The 22,634-nt window shown below is 40.4% G+C and overlaps 1 protein-coding gene across 6 annotated transcripts in view; it reads right to left on the bottom strand.

Moving 5' to 3' along the window:
* The window catches only part of ebf1 (EBF transcription factor 1), a 448,211-nt gene that overhangs the window by 39,339 nt on the left and 386,238 nt on the right, over positions 1-22,634 (bottom strand). For all 6 annotated transcript variants that reach the window (XM_008114800.3, XM_008114803.3, XM_008114801.3 and 3 more), the window contains one exon: positions 7,778-7,866. In XM_008114800.3, coding sequence (XP_008113007.1) covers positions 7,778-7,866 — 89 coding nt within the window. The remainder of the gene's footprint in view (positions 1-7,777; positions 7,867-22,634) is intronic.

The raw sequence follows: 22,634 nt of genomic DNA, 5'->3' as shown, positions 1-22,634 counted from the left end.
AGACAGTTGTCTTATGTAACCCATTTTATGTTAGCTTTTCATAATAAGAATGCAATAATAATATGCTACTTTTAACGGCATTTAAAAAGTGTAAACGTTACTTTAGTCCTTATTTTCCTAGCACAATATCTGAATATCCAGGCAATCTTTAGTCTTCACCTCTTAAAGAGTAACACATGAAAACAGTCACTGCTAATGTTTATTTCTTGTTGTAGGTCAGCCAATAAATAATGTAAATAACTTAAATAATTAGCACGTATGACATTGAAACAACATTTGTATTATTCATGATGAGACAGGCAGAGCATGTACTACACTATTCAAGGGTGGTAAAAAAAACACCCTTGTGTTCTTGGGTGTTCATAGCAGCAGCCAGCCTCTCAAGCTATTTTTCAAATCTATCCAACTGAGTACCAATCTAAAGTGTTCTTTTCATTTAGCTGAAACCTAGAAATTCCATTTATTCTTTCTTACTGCTGCTCAGCCAGTGCTCCTTATTGATATTTGCGGATGACTAAAGACTATGACTGCAATATTTAAACTGCTCATTGAACACATACCCAAACATTCTTGAACAATATTAGGGTAATTAGAATAGATGGTACAGCATGCAGTGAATCCTCCTTGTGTTTGTCACTCTGCTTCATTTACGATAATTCACCAAGCACAAACACTCTGTTAGAAAGAAGATTTTCTGTTTCATTTCTCCAATGAACAACAGAGTGCCGCCACGTGACTAGAGTCTGAATTTCAGTTTTAGCTGGCATGCACAGTTGAGCTGAATCGCATTTGGCACAATGCAGAGTACAAGTGAGCCACTAAATGGCTGATTTACTAAATTATTATTGGATGAGCCTTTGCAGTTCCAACGGAAAGTGCATCTCTTCATGGTGTGTTCAAATTGTTCTGTGTTTAAATATTCAGCATGAGGCTAATGTGAACTGATGAAGTGAGACTACAAACATTCACTTTCAATATAGTCGGGGAGACAGCTATGCAACGTATCATGTGGCCTGTGGATGTGAAAATGATTTATATTTAAGGTTGTGACTGCCTACTTTAAGGTACCCTTAATTAGCCTGGTGTTAGGATGAGTAATTCAGAGAGTGGGGGGAACGAACACACACAGAGGCCATTGGACTTCTCGTTTATTGAAGCTTCACAATTCCAACAAGGTCTGCTTCAAGCCTGGTTTTAGCCAATGCTTTTCTGATGGCATTGTTATACATCTAATGGAAAATAAGGGCTTTTCTTCTAACAAAATTCAGAGGAACAGTTGACAAATGAATGTGTAATGCTAGTTTGTAATTATATGACTTCTTTGGAGAGGGGGAGGAGGATAATTTCTTCACTGCCACCTGCTGGAGCTGGTAATAACTCTTTGTCATACTAAAAAGAACAAGCATCCTCACTTTAGAGGACAGTTACGGCAAGCATTTAAAATACTGTGATCCAAGATACTTACAGTAGATTAGAATTTTTTATTGGTACTGTGTTGCCATAACAACCTAAAGGCAGCAGATGACTTAAGCTAAGCTTGCAAAGCAAAAGGCTGCTCATCTGGCAGTTAAAATAAATACAGTTCACTTCACAAGTTCCCCATATGGACCCTTAGAGTATGGTAATGAGGATACCATATGGTGAGAAAAGAAATGCACAGAGAACAATTGGGCTCCACTGGATGAGTGAACTGAGTAGGAAGTTACGAGAAAGCACAGGAAAGAGATTTGTCTGTGTGCTCTCTAGCTCAAGGGTTCTTTCAGAGCGGGGATTCCTCTAGTCTTCCCTTAATCCGCTTCTGAACATGTACATATGCGGATGTGACAAAGAGGCACACTGAACGCTTTGCGAGATCATTCATCATAAACTGTCAGCCATGTTTACAAATCAGCCCCAGATGATCTTCTATAACAGCAATGCTTAAAAGGTAACAGTGATAAGTTCTAAGACAAAGTGCAGGGAAATTTAAGCACTCTTGACAAGCAGAAACATTAGTGGTAATCATTTTAAAAACACTTGCATCTTTTTGTATGCATGTTTGGCTGTAAATAAGAATGGGATGCGTAGCAATTTTTCAAAAGGTTGTTGGAAAGTAGGATAAATGCTATTTATATTTTTTTCAAAACATAAAAGAAATAATTGAACAAAATCACAAAGCAGCATCTCCCTCTCCCCCCCTCTCACACACACACACACAAAATATAGAATGTAAGACTAACCAGATTCTCAACCTAGTAAGATAGCTTGCTAAAGGCTCCAAAGTCAATTTTGTACTACACATGCTTCATAAAAGATGAATATAAATGCATTAGTTAGACACGGTGAGCTAAATTAGAAGGTCAGGCAGGGCTGGAAGGGCTGAAAAATCACACAGCCAATGACTGTAATTACTCTTTTTTTAAGTCTATTAAGTGGTGTTGTTCTATCAAGGCTCAGGGGTATAAGACATGAAGTACAAGATAAAGTAATGTGTATTTATTACTCCCACCGGATCAATTTGCTTGATATTTTCAGCTCCATGGGGGAAAATACACAAATGCAGTTTTTGTGGCAATCTTCAAAACTGAACTCTGTGTATATGTGTGTGTTATATCTATATCTATATCAATATCATGTATATCATCTATACCTATATCTATATGATATTAGAAGAAAACCCAGAGGCAGGGCTAGTATCCTTCCACTGGCTTCATTATTTCATTGTGTTTGTGTGTAAATACATGAATTTAAAGACCAGCACATATTTGTGGTGCAGTCAAGGGGAAGGACCACAAGTCAGTCACAGCACACACATACTTTATATGCATGAGGTCACAAGTTCAATTCCTGGAATGGAGAGCTGAGACCCTTTCCTGAAATACTAGTGAGCTGCTGCTAGTACAGACAACACTCTATCAAATGAGTTTGCTTAAGGCAGATTGCAATGCTTGATTCATATTGTGGTCTGATCGAAACTTACAGATTGATCAATATGTTTTGCCAGAAGTTGGCAAAATCAAACGATCCAGGGACATTTTTTGTGTATTGGCATTCTAGGGGAGTATGTAAAGGGATCTTGTAGCTCCTTAGAGATTGACTGAAAGAAAGAAGATAGTAGTGTAAGTCTTTATAGACACAGGTCTACTTTTTCTATTGACCATGAAGGAAAGTGCATCTGGTGAAGTAGACTTAAGTCTACAAAGGCTTATGCTACCAATTTCTCTCTCACTTACTTTCAAGTGTGCTACAAGATCCCTTTGTATACTGATCCAAACTAACATGGCTATGGCTTTGAATTTTGACAAGCAGTAAACAATCATTATAACCAACCACGGAAAACATCACAATTATTTTGTCACTTGCTCCTAGAGTGCTGACAAATACATAATTGCCCCTCTGAGACTTTGGGAGAACATTTTAAAGGTGGAGATGATAAAACAAAGAGATATATGCTGTTCTTGCTGGCCTTCATATATTAAAGTTTGCCATAGATTCTAAATTACACCATCTGCTCTGATCATTTGCTGAGCAAACACTGACCCACTTAGAAAATGCACTAGAATGTATATATTTCTGCAGACTTCAAAAAGACAAGAGCTCTTTGCCAGCACTTTGAATAGGATTCTGACTTTCATTTCTCAGACGTTTCATTTCTCATGCAACGTTTTAGCATGGTTCCTGATTTCAGACTTTGTGGACTAGCAAACTGAACATACTTCCTAATCTTGCCCTGATGACAAGTGTGGCTTGGCATGAAATTCCATTATCATTTAGGAATATGATCCTACCTCTATATGGATCATGAAAGCCTTTTTGCATTTATTTTGTCTTTAGATCACCATTAAAGTGATAGTGAGAGGACACTCCTCTCTCTCCCAACACTGTCACAGTTACATCTGGTGGGAAAATGAGAGAGGGCCTTACTAATGTCTGTTCCCAGACATTAAAACCTCTTTCCCAGAGTACATTTTTACACTGTAGAATGAATCAGTCTGACACCACTTGAACTGGAATGACTCAATGCTATGGAATCATGGTCGTTGGTAGTTTTACAAAGCCACTGCAGTTAAAGTGGTGTCAAACGGCATTCATTCTACAGTGTAAATGCATTCCCAGTGACATTAGACTAGTAACCTCACTACTCTCTTTCCGTGGACAGGTGAAGATCCCTCTGTTTTGACAAGTCTTTGAAGATGGATTGTAAGAGGACCAACTATTTGTTATAATTGTTTGACTATTACTGCTTTTTGTGTTTTTAATGGTTTGTGGTTTTAATTTCTTATAGCTTTAATCATTTTTCAGATTTTTCATTTTGTGAAACTGTGTTTGTCTGTTTTTTTTAAATCATTTGGAAGGCATCTTGTTTCCTGAACTAGGAAAAAGCCACTATATAATAACAATAACAACAAGAAGACACAATAATAACAACAATATAAGTGCCGTGCAATTGCTTCAGAAAATGAAACACTGGTCCTCAGAAATCCTGACCCAGGTTTATAATATAGCAGAGGATATGAGGGCTTTGACTTTTTATACTGTTGAAAATCTGTATTTCTCCATTCCTCCATCAGCATCCTCCCAATTCTGATGGGGACAGGGCACCAACTTTCCTATCATGTGATGAGGGAAGGCGGGAGGCCACATGGAGCACCACGAGGCAGTCCACGCACCTTCCCTTATGCAGGCTGAAGTCCAAAACACCTGGAGGGCCACAGGCTATGCAGGCCTGTATAAGAGTTTCAGTGTTTGACTCTGGAGTCTGATGGGAGTTAGAGTCTAATACCATCTGAAGACCTGCCGGTTTTTAAGTTCCATCTAAGATTTAGCATTTATTAATTTCAAAAAGTATAAATCCAAATATCTGAATGTATCTCAGATTTCTTTAAAAAAAGGTAGCAGTATGCCAATGACTTTGAACTCAGAGATACCCTTAAGTAGATGGCTGGTTCAGACATGGCATAAAAGTTGTTTTAGAAGCTTGTATAACTAGAGATCATATCACAAACATACACTGGATAATGGAGAGAACCAAAGAATTCTAAAAGAAACTCATCCTGTGCCATACAGACTGTGGCAAAGACTTTTATTTTGTAGATCATGGAAAGCTATGAATTGCTCTTAATGAGATGGATGTGCCACATCTGATTGTCTTGATGTGTAAATTGTACTCCGAAAAACTGGCTATATTTAGGACAAAACGCAAATAAATAGAATGGCTTCAAATGGGCAAGGAGATCAGAAAAAGCTACATTTCATATCTGTTCAGCTTGAATGCCAAAAAACATCATACATAAAGCAGGATTAGATTTGGAGGAAGGAGGTGTGAAAATTGGAGGGAAAAGCACCAACAATCTAAGATATGGAGCTGACACCATATGCAGAAAACTGCAACTAATTGGAACAATTATTGATGAAAGTCAACGAGAGAAAGTGCAAAGGTAGATTTTCTATTGAACATTAAGCAAAAAGTATGACTACAGATAATTAACAGAACTTTAAAATAGATGATGAAGACATTGAAATAGTTCTAGATGTTCCATACCTTAACTCAGGCATTAAAGCGAATGGAGGCTGCACTGAAAAAAATCAGAGAAAGGCTAGGATGTGGAAGAGCAGCTATGAAGGAACTAGTCAAGATCTTGAAGTGTAAAGGTATATCACTGAATATAAAAGATAGGATAGTCCATGCCACATTTCCCATTTCCATGTATGGCTGTGAAAGCCAGACAGAGAAAAAAGACAATAAGAAGAAAATCAGCTCATTTAAGGTATGGTGCTAAATAAGAGTTTTGAGGATTCCGTGGACTAAAACGCAGTAGAACCTGTGAATAAAGCTGGCTATCTGCAGTCGGTGGCTCATCGAGCTAACTATAGATTACATAGGGTCAAAGGCCAGTCTGAAGAGCCATGTTTTTAAACTCACCCAAAGGGCTTGAAGACTGGGGGCTAATCTAATTTCTTTAGGAAGGATATGCCAGAGTCAGGGAACCACCACCAAGAAAGCCCTCTCTCTCATCCCCACCAACTGTACTTGAGATGATGGTGGAACTGAGAAAAGGGCCTCCCCAGCAGATCTCAGTGCCCACAACCAGTTCATAGAAAGAGATGCAGTCCTGAAGATAGGTTGGACCCAAAGTGTATAGGGTTTTATAGGTATTGGCCCTGAACACATCCTAGAAGCCAATTTGATTAAAATGTTGTACTTTGGCAATATCATAAGAAGACATGATTCAGTAGAAAATATGATAATGCTTGATAAGTTTGAAGACAATAGAAAAAGAGGAAGGCCATCTGCCAGATGGAGACACTCACTCATGGGGAGCCATGGCCCTGCATCTGCAAAACCTGTTGAGGATAAGGTGATTTAGAAGTCTCTCATTCATAGAGTTGCCGTATGTCAAAACTGATTTGAAGGCTTGTACCAACAACAATCACTCAGAGTTCTGAAGTCTAGATTCTAACGCAACATCTGAGGCAAAAATACAAAGCTTCATCCATGGTGTGCATTGAGATGATGACAGCTGAGGCAGTAGCTTAGATAGACATTAGAGCAGATATGAGTTTTCAAGCAACTCTGATGGCTTGAGCTTCTGAACTTGCCATCCTATGAGGAATTCTCAAGGCTAAGTGTTCATTTGTTTTTTACATCCTTTATTTTATTTCAGTTTTTGGGAGCAGTTACAACACAGGAAACCTAAAGTCCTTTTGACTACTCAAAGTTGAGCCAGCAATAGCTTTAAACTTTTTATCTTTCTTTTTATTTTTTAAGTATATATTTCCCTTACAACACTGATAGCATTTTTGCTACTTTATCATATAATATTATCATCTATAAGAATGGCCTAAATGTCAGTGACAACAGTTTCTCAATTGGCATACATATGGAAATACAGACATGCAAAATTGTCACTTATTATAATGTATATGTTGTTTTTGTTGCCCCTGCCTCATAAATCCTGCTTATGCATGTAGGTAAAATGTCATGAGTGAGTGGCCATAGCATCCATATACTAAAACGTATCTTTAAATTACAGTGTTATGAAGCCAAACTTTATAACCTATGACTATTCCAGCTGCTGGAAAAATATGCTACCAAATCTTGCTTGAAAAAGAGCCCTCTGCTTTTTCAAAAGACCTTTGTTGTTTAGTTGTCTTTTGAGAGGGGAGTGTAAAAATTTGGCATGAATAAAATACATGTCTAAATAAGGGAAATAAAATATAGTCAAAGGAACAGAATAGGACTATTTTTAATAAGTTACTAAATTATGTATCTGTGTGCACAAATGGAAAGTTTGTGTTTCAATACAATTGACTACTCTCCCATTACTGAGCTTAAATCGGAACTATAGGTATGGCAGCACAAAAGCTTGCCAAAATTGAGAATATGTGGGAAATTGGAAGCTAACATGCAAACAAACAAAAACCCTGACTGAATAACTACACTTGTACTGATCTACATACCTGAAGTTGTAAGCTCACATCTACATATTTTGAAATCTACCCACCATTAAAGTGTATGCATGTAACATAATGGAAGCTTCATTGGCATGCAGTGTGATTTATCCTGCAAAAACGGCACTGTACAAACAATAATGTATGCAGACTCCACAGAGAAGACCTGAATGCATCAACAATGGAACAAAGGCAGTAGGAAAGATTCCACTTCCCAGTCCAAGCACTGATCCTACTCAGCTGCTGTCTCTTCAGTATTAATATATATATTTTTAAACAAAACAAAACTGTTGCAGACATGGGCATCTAAAAGATATGAGCACATGGCTGTCACTTTTTTACTGACCTTTGGCAAGCGTTCGGGGTCACCAGGGTGTCTTGGGATGACTTTTTGCAACCTTTGGAAACCATAGTCAATGGTAGGTTCATTCAGAGCTGAAATAATAAACATAATAATTATCTAATAAGCAATGAGACAAAGCCCTCTATTGGCAAATTTATCAAAGAGCAATACCTTTTTCACTTAAATCAGCAATGACCGTTAAGTTAGGGTTCAAATACTGTTTGAGTTTTAATGTGAGTCTGTGGTATGAGTATCTGTGAAAAGGTGACAAGTTTTGATTTTATAAATAGCTTTTTAGTAAGAAACAATTATGGTCAGCTTGATGAAATTCATTTGGTCAAATGTTCTCTACTCTGCTTTTCAAGTTTTTCCATTTTCATAATCTTGGATTTTTTTATTGTGGAGGCTTTAGGATACAAAACAGCTGCTCATGCATGCAGATTCTATTGTGTATTTGATCCCATTTGAAAACAGAACCATGTATATTTTCTTATAAAATACATGGCGTGCTTTTAAGATAGGAAACGAACAATTCTGCCCTTTCTGCAGCCATTATTGGTTGCTCCAAAACTCCCAAGAAATATAGCATATGAAGAGCAGGGGGGGGGGGGGGGAGTGCATGTTGCTAGTTATTGTCATAGAGTCCTCAGCTGGCTCAGCAGTCTAGCCAATGATAATGACCTCATGTCAAATATTAGGGATGCAAATCTTCATATTTCATTCATGTATAAAAGCATAAATTTCTGAAGTTTCTACCTGCTGGAAGGTATTACAATGTTTTGGACACCATTGTTGGTGACTTTTTCATATTTCAGGACTTTTTGAAAAACACTGTTATTTACAGGTATTTTGTTTATAATGAAACCATTTTTTTCTGAAACAAAATTTAAAATGGAAAAAATATTGATCAATGTTTTTTAATGGAATATCAAAATAGTGTTCCAGCTGAGGATGACAAAATTGATGAGTTCTCTTTACTTTCTTATAAAATACTTATTAGCACATGACATATTAATGAGCAGGACTCTGGCCAGTAGTGACAACTATTTATAGAGAGTAATCTGAAAGTAAGGTATAGTTGAAAAACCTATGTTCTCCCTCATGCGAATTTTAAAAGCTGCTCACTACTACTATGTGTGCAATAAAACCAAATTCATAGGATTTATAAAACAAACATGAAAAGATGAGATCACATATAATTTTTAAACTCATTAATGAAGTTCAGAAACCAAAGTGAAGGCACAGATAAAGGAAAACAAGTATAAGACAACCATATATTTTTCAGTTAAAGGCATTCCTTTAAGAAAGAGCGGTGGAGTATGAGTTCAGGACTGCTTAGAAAACACAATGATTCAGTCATCTAAGAAACTTTGCACTTCATCATTTATAAGTAATTAGAAGAAAGCATACTGGCAAGAAATACTGGGTGTATTTAGCAGAAACAAAGCTGCAAATCTTGAGACTGTACTCCATCTTAAACATAGTTTCACTGTCCAAGCTTCTGCCTCTCAGCTTCATCTCCCCATTTTTAAAATTGAAAGAATTGCAATGTAGATAGGAAGAGGAACAAGGGATTGATTGTTAAGAGCTCTACATAGATAATCAAATAAACTGCAGCCTGCAATCTCCACATTTCTGATGCGAGGCATAACCCGATTGCTAATAACCCCCTAAACTACTGAGATTGATGTTGGAGAATTCTATTTGATGCTTGAGAAATATTCATCTACTAATAAGGCTACAGTGAAAACAAAAATGAAGGAAACTAGATCCTTAAAAATACTTGTGGTAATTTTTATCTTAACAATGTTGGGTCTATCATCTATGATTAAGGCATTTCTGAACATAGTCATTCTTGCCAGATTGCATCTCCCTTTACAATCCCTTTAGAGTTCTAAGAATCTCAAGCCATGAGAAAAAGTGGCAAACAATTATTATTATTATTATTATTATTATTATTATTATTATTATTATTATTATTATTATTATTATTATTGAGAGGCCCAGAATGGCTCTGTTTTTATTCTTCTTCTGCCAGCAAATCAAAATATCCTTAAACCACCAGTCTTTGTTTGGAATGAACTTTTAATGATATGCTGGGCCATTTTATAGTTTCTATATGATATTTTCATAAATTTTAATGTTTTAGCTGTATGCATTGTTTAATCATCTTTTAAATACATTTAATATTTCTACATGTATTAAAATTTTTGTATAGTTTTTGGTTTGTATTGTTTTTAATATGCTGTAAGCTTCCTTGTGTCTTATCACTTCAGGAAAGATGAGGAACAGGTGAATATTATCATGCAGAAAGAATGAATTTGCTGACTTCAATCACAGTATATGAAAATACGATTAACCTGACTGCAGAGCAAAAGTTTGTCCGTTAGACTGTTTGTACCAGGTGAATAAATAGTTTTAATTTTGAACTAGAAATACAATATGAATTACAGTTGTTTCTTTATAAATGAGTAGAAAAATGCAGAGATTTACAGACATGCATTTCTATTCTTCAAGTCACAGATAAAATAAATGGGACTCTTGGTGCAATTATTATACTGAATTTCTAGATTAACCTTTTTATAACAGTGAATAAATGTATTCTTTTACAGATACTTTGAAGCTTTTGCCATTGTTTTTAATGAGAGATGGATTGAAACCACCTCCTTGGCCATACATAAAATGTGTTTCTGCATTCCCCATGTCCTACTACGAAAATGTTTTTTTCCTATACAGTAGATGGGGGAAATATCAATAAGATTTTAAAAACTTTTATATATAGACTCAGTAACAGTCAGTGTTTGTATTTCTGACATCCATCATCCATTAAAAACAAAGTTAGCACATACCATAGTTAAAATGCATTCCCATTACCCTAAATTTCAAAAGTACATTGAAAGTACTACTGACTTTAAAAAATGTATTAAATTCAAATAGGTCCCAAGGCTAATGGAAGCAATTTGTGTACCAACCCAAACTGATTGGCCTACTTTTCAAAATACAGGTATGATAATCTCATGGTTTTAAAAGGACATTTAAATTGAAAGACTGTGAATATAGTACATAATTATACCAATAGCACCCTTTAACTTGTCAGCTTGTAAATCTAAAAGGCTATCAATCATTTCTAAAGAGGAAATAAACCTTAAAATTCTTTGATTGACTGTGCTTACTTTTTCTGTTTAAAAAAAAAAGAAAAGAAAAAGAAAAAAGAAAAAATGGATTAAAGTGGCCAGAAATCCATTTACAAAAGTACATTGTTTTACATAGGTGACTAAAAAGCCAATAATTACACCTCCAAAAGACATCTAAATCAAAGTAAGTACTTTTCCCTCACTTATGTATTTCAACTTGTGTGGAACTTCAGACAACTTTTTTATTAAAATACTTTTCTAAATGCAATGCTTATTGAAATGGCTAATAGAATAGCATTTTCATTTAAGGTAATGTAATCATTTTTGCAAATATGAGATTTAAGCCATTTTCTCCTATCTAAACAGTAAACTTTCAACCTGTCTCTTGTGTGAATTAACTAAAATTACACCCAGGTGTACAAAATCTGTCTATGTGTGCTAGTGTATGAGTTAAGGCACAATATTTATTATTCTTTCCATTTTATGAATTACTACTTAAACCCTTGAGGAAGAACTTACTTTCAGATTAGTCTTGAACAGACTATGCCTCAGAAGCACTTTATGCACTGTATTTCAAATTGTAACTCATAAAATCCAACACTTTGAATACAAGGAAAAATACACACTTGTGAAATTGAGAACTAGGCATGTAATTATTTTAATGTTTTCAAAACTGCAGTTTAAATGTTCACCAATTTCATTTCAATATCCTTTACAAAAATATTTATTCTGAACTAAATGTCTTCATCACTCTAATAATTAAGCAGAGAAAATATAAATTCTTTGATTGTCTATTTGGGCCTTTGTATTTCTTTTTTCCAGTATGTTTCCTATAATGAGGTCCTGCTGTATCAATACAGCCTTGGTTGTTAATTGAATGACTGTCTGACATACAGGAGAGAGAAATTTGTATCTCTAGCCATACTGCCAACTTACAGCAGAATGATCGACACTTAATATCAGCAATTAAACAAGTCTGTTCAAGTATCATGTTAACTCAAAGCTTGGGTTAGTCTGGGGAAACTCATTCAGATGTTGTGGAGTATAATTGAATTAAACACATTTTAATACTATTATTTGAGGAAAAATAAACACACTATATGGGAACATTTTGGTGACATCTCACAACAGACATAGCAAAGTGATTTGATTTGCTTACAATTGATGGTGTCATTTATTTATTTATTTCTCTTCTTACTCTTTTTTGGCCACTTCTCAAATATTTCTCTCTCTCTTCACTAAGCCAGAATATAAAACGATATAACTTTCATTGGGTACTAGCAAACCTATTTCACTCTCCCTCTGCTCTGACCCTGATAATGCCTAGATTAACTCTGCTAAGAAGGTTATGAAATCTATAAATTTATTTTTAAAAGTATGACATTACCATGACACTTCTGCCTAAAATATCATTAATTTCAGTGAACGTTTTCACCTCTGCAAGAGTGTTAATAGGGCAGTTCAATGGGTTTTATTTATTTTTTGATAGAAGCAATAACAAAAACAAAAACATTGGTTGTTGTGAAATATCTTTGTGTATTGCGCAAAACTTGTGTTTTGGGGCAAAAAACAGCTCATACTGTGTGCTATATGTTTTTGGAACACTTTCTTTTTGCAAAAACAAATCTTTTTAATTTTTATTTTGCAAATCAGTTCTGATGAGAGCTGTTTCAGCACTTTCCCAAAATGCTGGTCTGGTCTGAAGTTTCACTAAAATCCTGGAGCATTCTCTGACTTTTTATAACTTAGTTAACCCATTTTCCATGTCATTGAAGGTTTCTGACTGTGACATGGGTTCTACCAATCAGCCCTCATCTGCAGTGATGTCTAATGGGGTGAAGAGGGAAACCTCCTCTCCACCTTCCTTCCCTGATTGCCAATGTCAGTACAGTCAATGATCAGCCAGTAGGATCTGGAACCCCCAGAAACACTGTTTACAGCTATTTACACCTGTCCAAAGTGACAGGATATGCCAAATTCTGAATCGGAATTTGGAGCATCCTGCAACTTTGGTTAATGTGGATCAAGACTATGTTAAGATGGCCTTAATAATAATAATAATAATAATAATAATAATAATAATAATAATAATAATAATAATAATTTTATTCTTATATCTCGCCCCATCTCCCCGGAGGGACTCGGGGCGGCTTACATGGGGCCATGCCCAGACACAACAGCACAAATCAGATAAAACATTAAACCGAGCAGTAAAACTTCAACATGATTAAAAACAGTCATAAAAGTCAATATACACAATAATATTAAAACCCCGATTTGGGTCAAAAGATCCAGGCCAAGGTGCAAAGCAATATCAAGTTATCAGGGAGGGATAATTATACAGCAGGTGTAATACTTAAAGTGCTGAATGAATCCTAAAAACAATCCAGAGGGTCTACTGCTTAATAGGTAAATAACATGATCCCACAAGGATCAGTCAATGAAGGCCTTCTGAAATAGCCAAGTTTTCAGGCTCTTCCTGAAAGAAAGTAGGGTAGGGGCCTGCCTAATCTCCCTGGGGAGCGAGTTCCACAGCCGGGGGGCCAGGGTGGAGAAGGCCCTCTCCCTCGTCCTCACCAACCGCAACTGCGAAGTTGGTGGAAGCGAAAGGAGGGCCTCCCCCGACGAGCGAAGAGGTCGTGTGGGTTCATAGGGGGAAATGCGGTCTCGAAGGTAGGTGGGTCCCAAACCGTTTAGGGCTTTGTAGGTGATAACCTGCACCTTGAATTGGGCTCGGAAAATAAATGGCAGCCAGTGGAGCTCTTTAAACAGCGGCGTTGAGCGCGCCCTGTAATCTGCCCCAGTTAGAAACCTGGCTGCCGATCGTTGTACTAGTTGTAGTTTCTGAGCCGTCTTCAAAGGCAGCCCCACGTAGAGCGCATTGCAGTAATCCAGCCTTGCCACCAGAATACCCCTGGTACAGCCCTGTGCAGCATTTGGCTGTCATGGAGCTGATCTAGGGCCTCTTCACAGTAAGTGGCCAATGTAGATGTATCCTCAGAAATTTTACAACAGCAAACCTCCTCTGAATGAATGCTAGGAACACCCTGTGATAACCTCGCCTTAGGTTAGCCATGTCGGGAATGAACTGGAGGCAAACAACAGCTTTATTTATTTATTTATTATTTAAACTTATATGTCGCCACTGCCCTAGGGCTCAGAAAGGCTTACAAGAAAGGCTAAAATCTAACAATTTAAAAACATCTTTAAAATATCTTTTAAAAAAACATCTTAAAACACTCCCCCAGGGCTCAGAGTGGCTTACAAAAACAAGCTAAAATCTAAGCAATTTAAAAACAGCAATAACTGAGATCAAAAGCCTGCCGAAACAGGTGTGTCTTACATGACCTGCGGAAGACTGATAAGTCCCGCCAGGCATGAACTTCAGGCGGCAGAGTGTTCCAGAGTGATGGCGCCACTGATGTAAAAGCTCTACGTCTAGTTGCTGTTAGACGCAAGGTCTTAAAACTGGGAACTTCCAATAGATCTTGGTCCTCAGAGCAGAGGGATCTCTGGGGTTGGTAGGGGGTGAGGCGGTCCCTCAGGTACATTGTTCCTAGACCATGTAAGGCCTTAAAGGTAAGCACCATCACTTTGAAAGTAATCCGGTGCTCAGTTGGTAACCAGTGCAGCTGTAGTAAGATTGGTGTTATATGACATCTCATCGGGACTCCCGCAAGAAGTCGAGCAACTGCATTTTGTACCAACTTGAACTTCCGGATCACCGACAAAGGAAGGCCAATGTAGAGGGCATTACAGTAGTCCAGTCTTGAGATGACCGTGGCCTGGATCACTGTAGCTAGGTCATCCCTTGACAGATAGGGGGCCAGCCATCTAGCCTGCCGCAGGTGAAAGAAGGCTAATGGCGGAGACCTGGGCTTCCATCGTCAGCAGAGGGTCCAAAAGGACTCCCAGACTCTTTACCAGTGATGACGGGCATAGCGCCTCGCCATCCAGGGTAGGCAACTGGATATCCCCACTGCCCGGTCGACCCAGCCATAGGATCTCCGTCTTTGCTGGATTCACCCTCAACCTGCTGGCACGCAGCCATCCAGTAACAGCCTCGAGGCATTGATGAAAGTTATCGGGTACAGAGTCCGGTCGGCCTTCCATCTTCAACATAAGCTGAGTGTCATCAGCGTACTGGTAGCACTTGAGCCCGAAACCTCGAACCAGCTGAGCAAGTGTTCGCATATAGATGTTAAACAACAGAGGGGAGAGAATGGCCCCTTGAGGAACCCCACAAAGTAGAGGGGACCTTTCAGAGACCAGGCCTCCCCTCTCCACTCGCTGTCCACAGTTGTGAAGAAAGGAGGCCAGCCAATTTAAAGCTGCCCCCCTGACTCCAACAATGGCAAGGCGGTGGGTCAAAAGATTATAATCGACAGTGTCAAATGCTGCAGTGAGGTCCAATAACACGAGCAGCACCGACCCGCCCTGATCAAGCTGGCAGCGAAGATGATCCGTGATGGAGACCAGTACAGTCTCTGTCCCATGCCCCTCACGAAAGCCGGACTGGAAGGGATCTAATCTGGCTGTGTCGTCTAGGAACTGTTGCAACTGCTCCGCTACTGCCCTCTCAATCACCTTGCCCAGGAACAAGAGGTTCGAAACTGGGCGATAGCTGGAGGGAACCGAACGATCTAAATCTGGTTTCTTCAGCAAGGAAGAGACCATCGCCTCTTTTCAACCCTCTGGAAAGACTCCTTGCTCAAGAGAACTGTTTATTATCTTCAACAGAGGGTCACGTAATCCCTCCAAGCAGGATTTAACCAACTAAGAGGGACACGGATCGAGGGAGAAAGTGGTCGGTCTAGCTGCAGCTATGAGCCTATTGAAAGCCTCTGCGTCCAGTGGGATGAACCGGTTGAGGGTGGGCCCAGCAAGTGGCCACGGAGTCTCAAGTTCTCTCATTGTATCAATTGTGGCGGGGAGGTCCCGGTGATATCTTGTCAGCAAAATAGCTTTGAAAAGCCTCGGCTGAAGGGGCCTGATCATCACTTTTTGGGTTAGTAGGAATCGTTGTTAAAGATCTAATTATTTTGAACAATTTTGCCGGGCGTGAGCTGGCGGACGCTATCAAAGAGGCATAATATACTCGCTTTGCTTCGATGATAGCATGCTCATAGGACTCCATAAATGCCCTATAAGCTGATCTCGAAGCTCTGTCATGAAGTTCTCGCCACACGCCCTCTAGCCGTCTCTTTTCCCGCTTCATCGATCGAAGTTCCTCGGTGAACCAAGGAGACCGATTCCGGTGGAGTTGGAGAGGGCATCTAGGGGTGATCTCGTCGAGTGCATTGGGACAGCCTGATGTTCCATGTGTCCACCTGCACATCGATCGAGTCGCTGACAGGCTCCAGATCCTTCAGAGCATTCCGGAACCTACTAGGTTCCATAAGTCTTCTTGGGAGAGCCCAAATCGGCTTGGCACCTGGTGAGCTTCACCTGATTCACTTCCAAACACATACAGCATAGAGAAGATATGCCCTCTTTGTCGTGGTTCAATCTGATGATGAAGGGGGATTTGGGTTTATGCAGGCTGACCATGGAAATGTTGATGAGGGAAATGTTGAAGGCTCTGAATTGTTAGAGAGGCCTCAGACTAGCAGTGAAGCAGAAGCTTGTAATAAACAGACTAGCAGTGATGCAGAAGCCAGTGATAAGGGTGACCTTTCACAGGATTCAGAACATCAACAGAGTTCAGAACATCAACAAGTCCCAGGTTTCTCTGGCAGTGAGTAAGAGGAGTCTTCCTTAGATAGGGATACAAGGTTAAGGTTAAAAGTTCATCATCCCAAACGTTCTCTTAGTATAGCTGGTAAATGTGTGGGAACCCAAGGACAAAGAAATGCTTTCTTGTCCTGTAAGCATGGTTAAATAAGGGAAAAACAGGGAAAGATTTCAGATGAATTAACGTTGGTTTTGGAAGAAGAGTTCCTGTCTTGTCTAGGCTCATGGAAAAGTATTCTTGCTTTTGTTCATGCTTGGATCTTGTATTTTGGATTGTGTTCTGAAGTTCATGCTGCCTTATTTTCAGGATTGATTTGCTATATTGGAGACTTTGAACTATATTCTACAGACTGCCTTTGCATTTGGATTATTGCTTTCTTTACTGCTTTTTATTCAGACTTTGCTATCTTTTATCAATAAACTGTTTAAACCAAGTCTGCTATGGTGGAGTGTGTATTAAGAGCAAGGTGAACCATTGCTGAGGTACAACACTCTTTTTAACCATAAACATGTGTGGATCTATATACTTTCTTGGGCTGGAAGACAAATGAATGAGGTACACAGCTTCCAGTCTACTCAAGAAAAGGAAGGAAAGAAGCAGTTTCCCAACTTAAGCACCGATGGCAGACAATGGCATCCCATCTTCTTCATGTCAGGCAACATTTTATTAAACATAATGGGGAATAATTGTAAAGAGAAATGGGTTCCCTATGAGCATATGTTGAGTGTCTTATTGTCCTCAAAGCAGAATCATTACAAATTTCACTATTATTGAAAGTCAAATTAGATGTGTATTTCTTTTCCTTTCACAAAGGGAGCGCTAATGTGCTTCAGCAATCAAACTTGCAAATTAAGCCAGTGTTTATGTGCCGTCCGCCGGACAATAAAAAACTATAAAACTGAAATGTGCTGTCCTTTATCCGGGCGAACTGCAAATCCCTATAAGCTGTCCTATAGATATTGAACGACTGAGTCTGGATAACTTCAAAAAAGGATGTTTATTCATACAAGGTTGTAAACCTGGCACAGATCTTAAAGTTGCAGAAAATGAAACAAATTTCTATAGGTTTTAGGTACAGAATTATCCCTGGTTCCAGAAAGCAAAGGTGATTATAAAACCACTATACCCTAATCACGCTGCCTATATTAGAAGGAGAAACTCTTTCCTTCCCTATCTTTACAGCAAAGATTAGTTCTAGAAGCGACAGAATAACCCTGCTCCTCTAACTAGATTTCCTATTCCAGATCAATATAATTCAATACTTATCTAATTTGGATAGGCTTAGATTGGCCTGGTTTTGAGGATGATTTGTCCCAGTTAGCCTTGCACAGCTCCAGCACGTTGGAAGACTATACCCAGAATGAAGCTCCAAAATGGAGACTAGACCCTGGTAAAAAGGGCGGTCCTAAGATGTTGCATTCTTTGACCAATCACTGCAAAGAAAACTGCAGCCAGCTCTTGCAGATTCCAAGCCACTTTTCCTAGGCTTTTGCAGCCAGAGGCTCAAACAAAATGTAAAGGAGGGGAAACAAACAAACGACCAATAGGTAAGGCAAACCATCGTCCTGGGGGACGGAACACTCCCCGCTAAATTCCCAGGATGTGGGAATTTACCAATCAAAAACATACAAACACCTTTGTATACACAACAATACAAACACTAGAACTTTAAACATCTCCAATAAGCAACACGAGGTCACTAATTGGTCTGTCCAAAATGGACACTTTGCCTCTGTTGCAAGTCTTTAATTGAACTTTCCTGACCTTACCGTCCGGGCAAGGAAAGGTCTTTAATACAATGCCCATGGGCCACGCATGGCGGGGCAAGTCTTTGTCCTTTAACAACACAACGTTGTTAACCTCAATGTTGTCCTGTGGGCTTTGCCAGATTCTTCTAGCTTGAAGCTGGCTTAAGTACTCAGCTTTCCACCTTTTCCAAAAGTGGTTGGCCAAGGACTGCACCTGTTTCCACAGGGCACGGTGAGTTCCGTCCGGAACTGGCAACATGACGTCCTTCCATCCTGGCACCTTTTGTGTCAAAATAAGTGCAGGAGTCAGTGGTTGTAAGTTCTCAGGGTCACTGGTAAGGGGAACCAGCGGCCGGTTGTTGATAATTGCGGTAACTTCCGCCATAAGTGTCACCAAAACATCATGCGTCAATGACCTATGACTCAAAAACATGGCATTAAGGATTTTGCGACTAATACCAATCATCCTCTCCCAAACACCACCCATATGGGAGGCGTGAGGAACATTGAAAGTCCACATAATTTGTTCAGTATTTGTAAAGTTCTGAACCTTTGGGTCTCTCCCAAACCTAGACACACAATTGAGTTCTTTGGTCGCACCTACAAAATTGGTGCCACAGTCCGACCGAATTGACTTAATTGGCCCTCTGAGGGCTATGAACCTTTTTAATGCGTTTAAAAATGATGAAGTGTCCATCCCTTCTATGACTTCTATATGGACAGCTCGTATTACTAAACAAGTAAACAAAACTGCCCACCTCTTGTTATTTACAACACCACCCCTGGTTTTCCTAGTGACAACCTCCCAAGGACCAAACACATCGATTCCCACATGGGAAAAGGGTGGGTCTGTCAAAGTCCTATCCTGAGGTAGTTCTGCCATCAACTGACTTTGACAGTTTCGTCTGAGTCGCCGACATTTGACACATTTGAAAATACAACTGTTGACCAACCTTTTGGCATTAACTACCCACAGACCTTCATTTCTAAGGGCTGCCTCAGTTAGAGTTCTACCCTGATGATGGATCCTTTCATGGTGATGCCGAACGAGCAGCAATGCAGTGTGACTATTAGGGGGTATGATGATGGGGTTTTTTATGCACGCCTTGAGTTTAGCTTTGGCTAACCTTCCTCCAACTCTCAAAATACCCTCCTTGTCTAGAAATGGGTTTAACTCATTTAGAAGACTTTGATTAGGGATGTTGAGCCCTTGCTCTAGCCTAGCTATTTCCTGCTTGAAAGCAGATCTCTGCACTGACTTGAATATGACGCTCTTAGCCTTTATCATATCCTGGACCTGTAAAGGCTCACTATCTTTGCAAGCTAAACGATGTATAAGCCTAGCTACTGCTCTAAGAAGACTGTGCCACTCCGAAAAACGTTCAAAACGGTGTGGTTCCAGGCAAGATCTTTGGCCCATCTTGATTTCTGTGGTTGATTTGCAGGCTTTCACCTCTGCACTTCGTGAGACTTGAGCATTCATAATGTCCGAAAACCTTTGCTCATCTTTCGAGAGCGCTGTGGCTTCGTCTCTCTCAGAGACTTTGAAAATGGAGGAATACTCTGGAGTTATTGCTTGGCAGTAGACTGAGATGTGACTTAGGCAACTGCGCACAAGTGTAGGACGTCCACCTTTAAGCACCTGTGCTTGATTGGAGTCCAACGACGATGGTGGGTGCATCTTGTTTATGCACACTGGGCCTGTAACTGTCCAGCCTAGTGGTAGCAGCTGAGCAATGGGCGCCCCTGGAGGTCCCTTAACTTGGTCGTTCACATAGAACAAGTTCGGACAGTCCGCACCAAGCAGAAGGGCAATGTCCACATCTGGACGGAAAGCAGGTATGGCATTCTTTAATCGTCGCAAATGTGGATGAGCCTCCACAACTTCTCTAGTTACAATTTGTTTTTTGTTCCGAGGGATAGAGGAACACTCAATGAGGTCTGGTAACTCGAACAGTCTCTTCTGGTCACAAGAGGAGACAACAAAGCCGGATGCTATGCGACCCTGCAACTTCTTCTTCCCTACACAGGTGGACATGGTGTAGTCGACCGTCTGGGTTTTTATGTCAAACAGTTGGAAAAACTCTGGAGTCGCCAGGGAGGCGTCGCTTTGTGAATCCAAAGCCACGTAAAGTCTCTTTTTAAGCCAAGGTCTTCTGGCTGGATATACATCTGCTAGGCAGATGGGATGGCAGACTCTGAACTGGTGCACGTCAGAGCATAGTTCAGTACAGGTGACCGATGGGGCATCCTCCTGCATCCGTGACGCGGTCTGCATGTTGGTGGCTTCAGTAGATGACCCTTCTTTGGAAGACGTGTCCCCTTTGGCGCGGGAGACAGCGTCAGAGTTGTGCATCGCGGTGCAATGCTTAAGGCTGTTACACCTTGCGCATTTGACGTCCTCTTTGCAGTTGGATGCAAAGTGAAGAGTTGCTCCACAGCACCTAAAACATATGCCCAGCTTCTGTACAATCTGTTGTCTTTCTTTATAAGGCTTCTTGCCAAATTCCCGGCAGTTGGCCAAACTGTGAGGCTTTTGGTGAATGGGGCAGAGCACCTCTTTTACCTCCGACCTGGGTTCATCAGTCTTGTGTTGAGTTTCGACTGCCTTTACGCTGACAGGTCTATTGGCCTCTCTAGGTGGTTTCTTGTCCACTTCAGATGCCTTCCCTGGATGGGTCCCTTGGTATAAGGTGGGGAGGCCCGTCTGCGGATCATTCCTTTCTCTGGCCGCCCTGGTGATGAACTGGACCAAATGAGAAAATGGAGGGTATGCCTGGGAGTGGGCCTCCTTGTAGTTGAAGACCTCCTGTCCCCAGCGTTCTTGCAAAGTGAAGGGCAGCTTGGTCAAGATCTGCCTCTGGGACAGGTGCTGATCGAGGCACTTCAAACCGGGCAGTTCTGGATTCTCCTTGGCCGACTCTAATTCCGTAAGGAGATCGCTGAGGTCCCACAAGAGTTTGAAGTCTTTGAGTTTCAAAGCTGGGAACCTTTGGAGCTTGTCCATAAGAGATGCTTCAATCTCTGTGCTGGCCCCATACCTCTGCTGCAACCTGGCCCAGGCCTTTTCCAGGGCTTTGTCGGGATCGGCTACGTGGGCTGCGTAGATCTTCTTAACTTGTGAGGATGAGGCTGGGCCCAACCATGCAGCCAGAAGAGTCAGTTCTTCCTCAGGCAATAACTTTAAGTCTCTGATTGCTCTCTGGAAGGTGGCCTTCCAGAGAAGAAATTCCTCAGGCTTGTCCGAAAACTTTTCGACACCCTTGTCCTTAAGATCTCTTCTGGGGCTTCTGATGATGGAGACAAGCTGGGACTCTGGCGTCGAAGGGAACAATTGAGGAGTTTGCTGTTGTGGAGTGGACTCCCACCGTGCACCTTGCGTCAACCTTTGGCCTCTTGGAGGGATGACATCGACCACTGACGAATCGGTGGCTCCCTGTGCAGCTGTCTGTAAGGGCCAACTAGCACTTGGCCTTGAGGCCCTGATTGACTGACCTAGGGATTTAGCAGGAGGCACAGGTAGCTCGGGCAAGGGTGAGCTCCCCGCTATGACGCTCTGCTCTGCAGGAAACTCAAAAGTGACTTTGGGGCCCTGCTCTGGGTAAGGAGAGAAGTCTTCCTGTTCCTCATCCGAAAACTGGCTGTTTAAGCTATTAAGATGCACAAGCACCTTGGAAGAAGGGTCCTGCTTCGGCAACTGACTTACATTTTCTTCTGTGAGTGGCTCAATTAGGGCCTTGGCCAAAGTCTCAGCCCTTACCCTTTTGGCTGCGGCATCCATCTTTATTCTAAGCATTTCTATTTCACATTGCCTTTGGGCCTGTTCTATTTGCATTTTGCTTTGCAGTCGTTGCTCTTCTTCTTTAAAGGGAAGGGTGAGATCAGCTGCCTTAGCATCAGCCTCCGCCCCCGCTACCTTGCTCTTTAGCTCCAGACGTGCAGCCTCCTTAATGTGCAAGGCAGCTAGGGAAGAGATGGCACTCCCAGCAGCAGAAGACTTGCTAGAGTGGCTATGTTTAGATGATGCACACTCCCTTAGTTTAGATACCTGGCTAGAGCGGTTGGACTTAAGACTAAGTGCCACAGCAGGTGATTTTAAAAGATTGGTCTCATGGCTGCATAAGGAAGACTGATTTCCTTTTGGCTCAGACCTTAGATTAACAGGTGGAGAACTAAATTCCAAGGCATCTAGAATTGCCCTCACCTTATTTTCTTTCTCATTAGTGTCAGCTAAGACACTCACT

Source organism: Anolis carolinensis, chromosome 2, assembly GCF_035594765.1.
Source record: "Anolis carolinensis isolate JA03-04 chromosome 2, rAnoCar3.1.pri, whole genome shotgun sequence".
In the NCBI taxonomy this organism is placed as follows: domain Eukaryota; kingdom Metazoa; phylum Chordata; class Lepidosauria; order Squamata; family Dactyloidae; genus Anolis; species Anolis carolinensis.
Note: the sequence above shows the minus strand (reverse complement) of the source record. Positions and strands in the feature narration are given on the sequence as shown.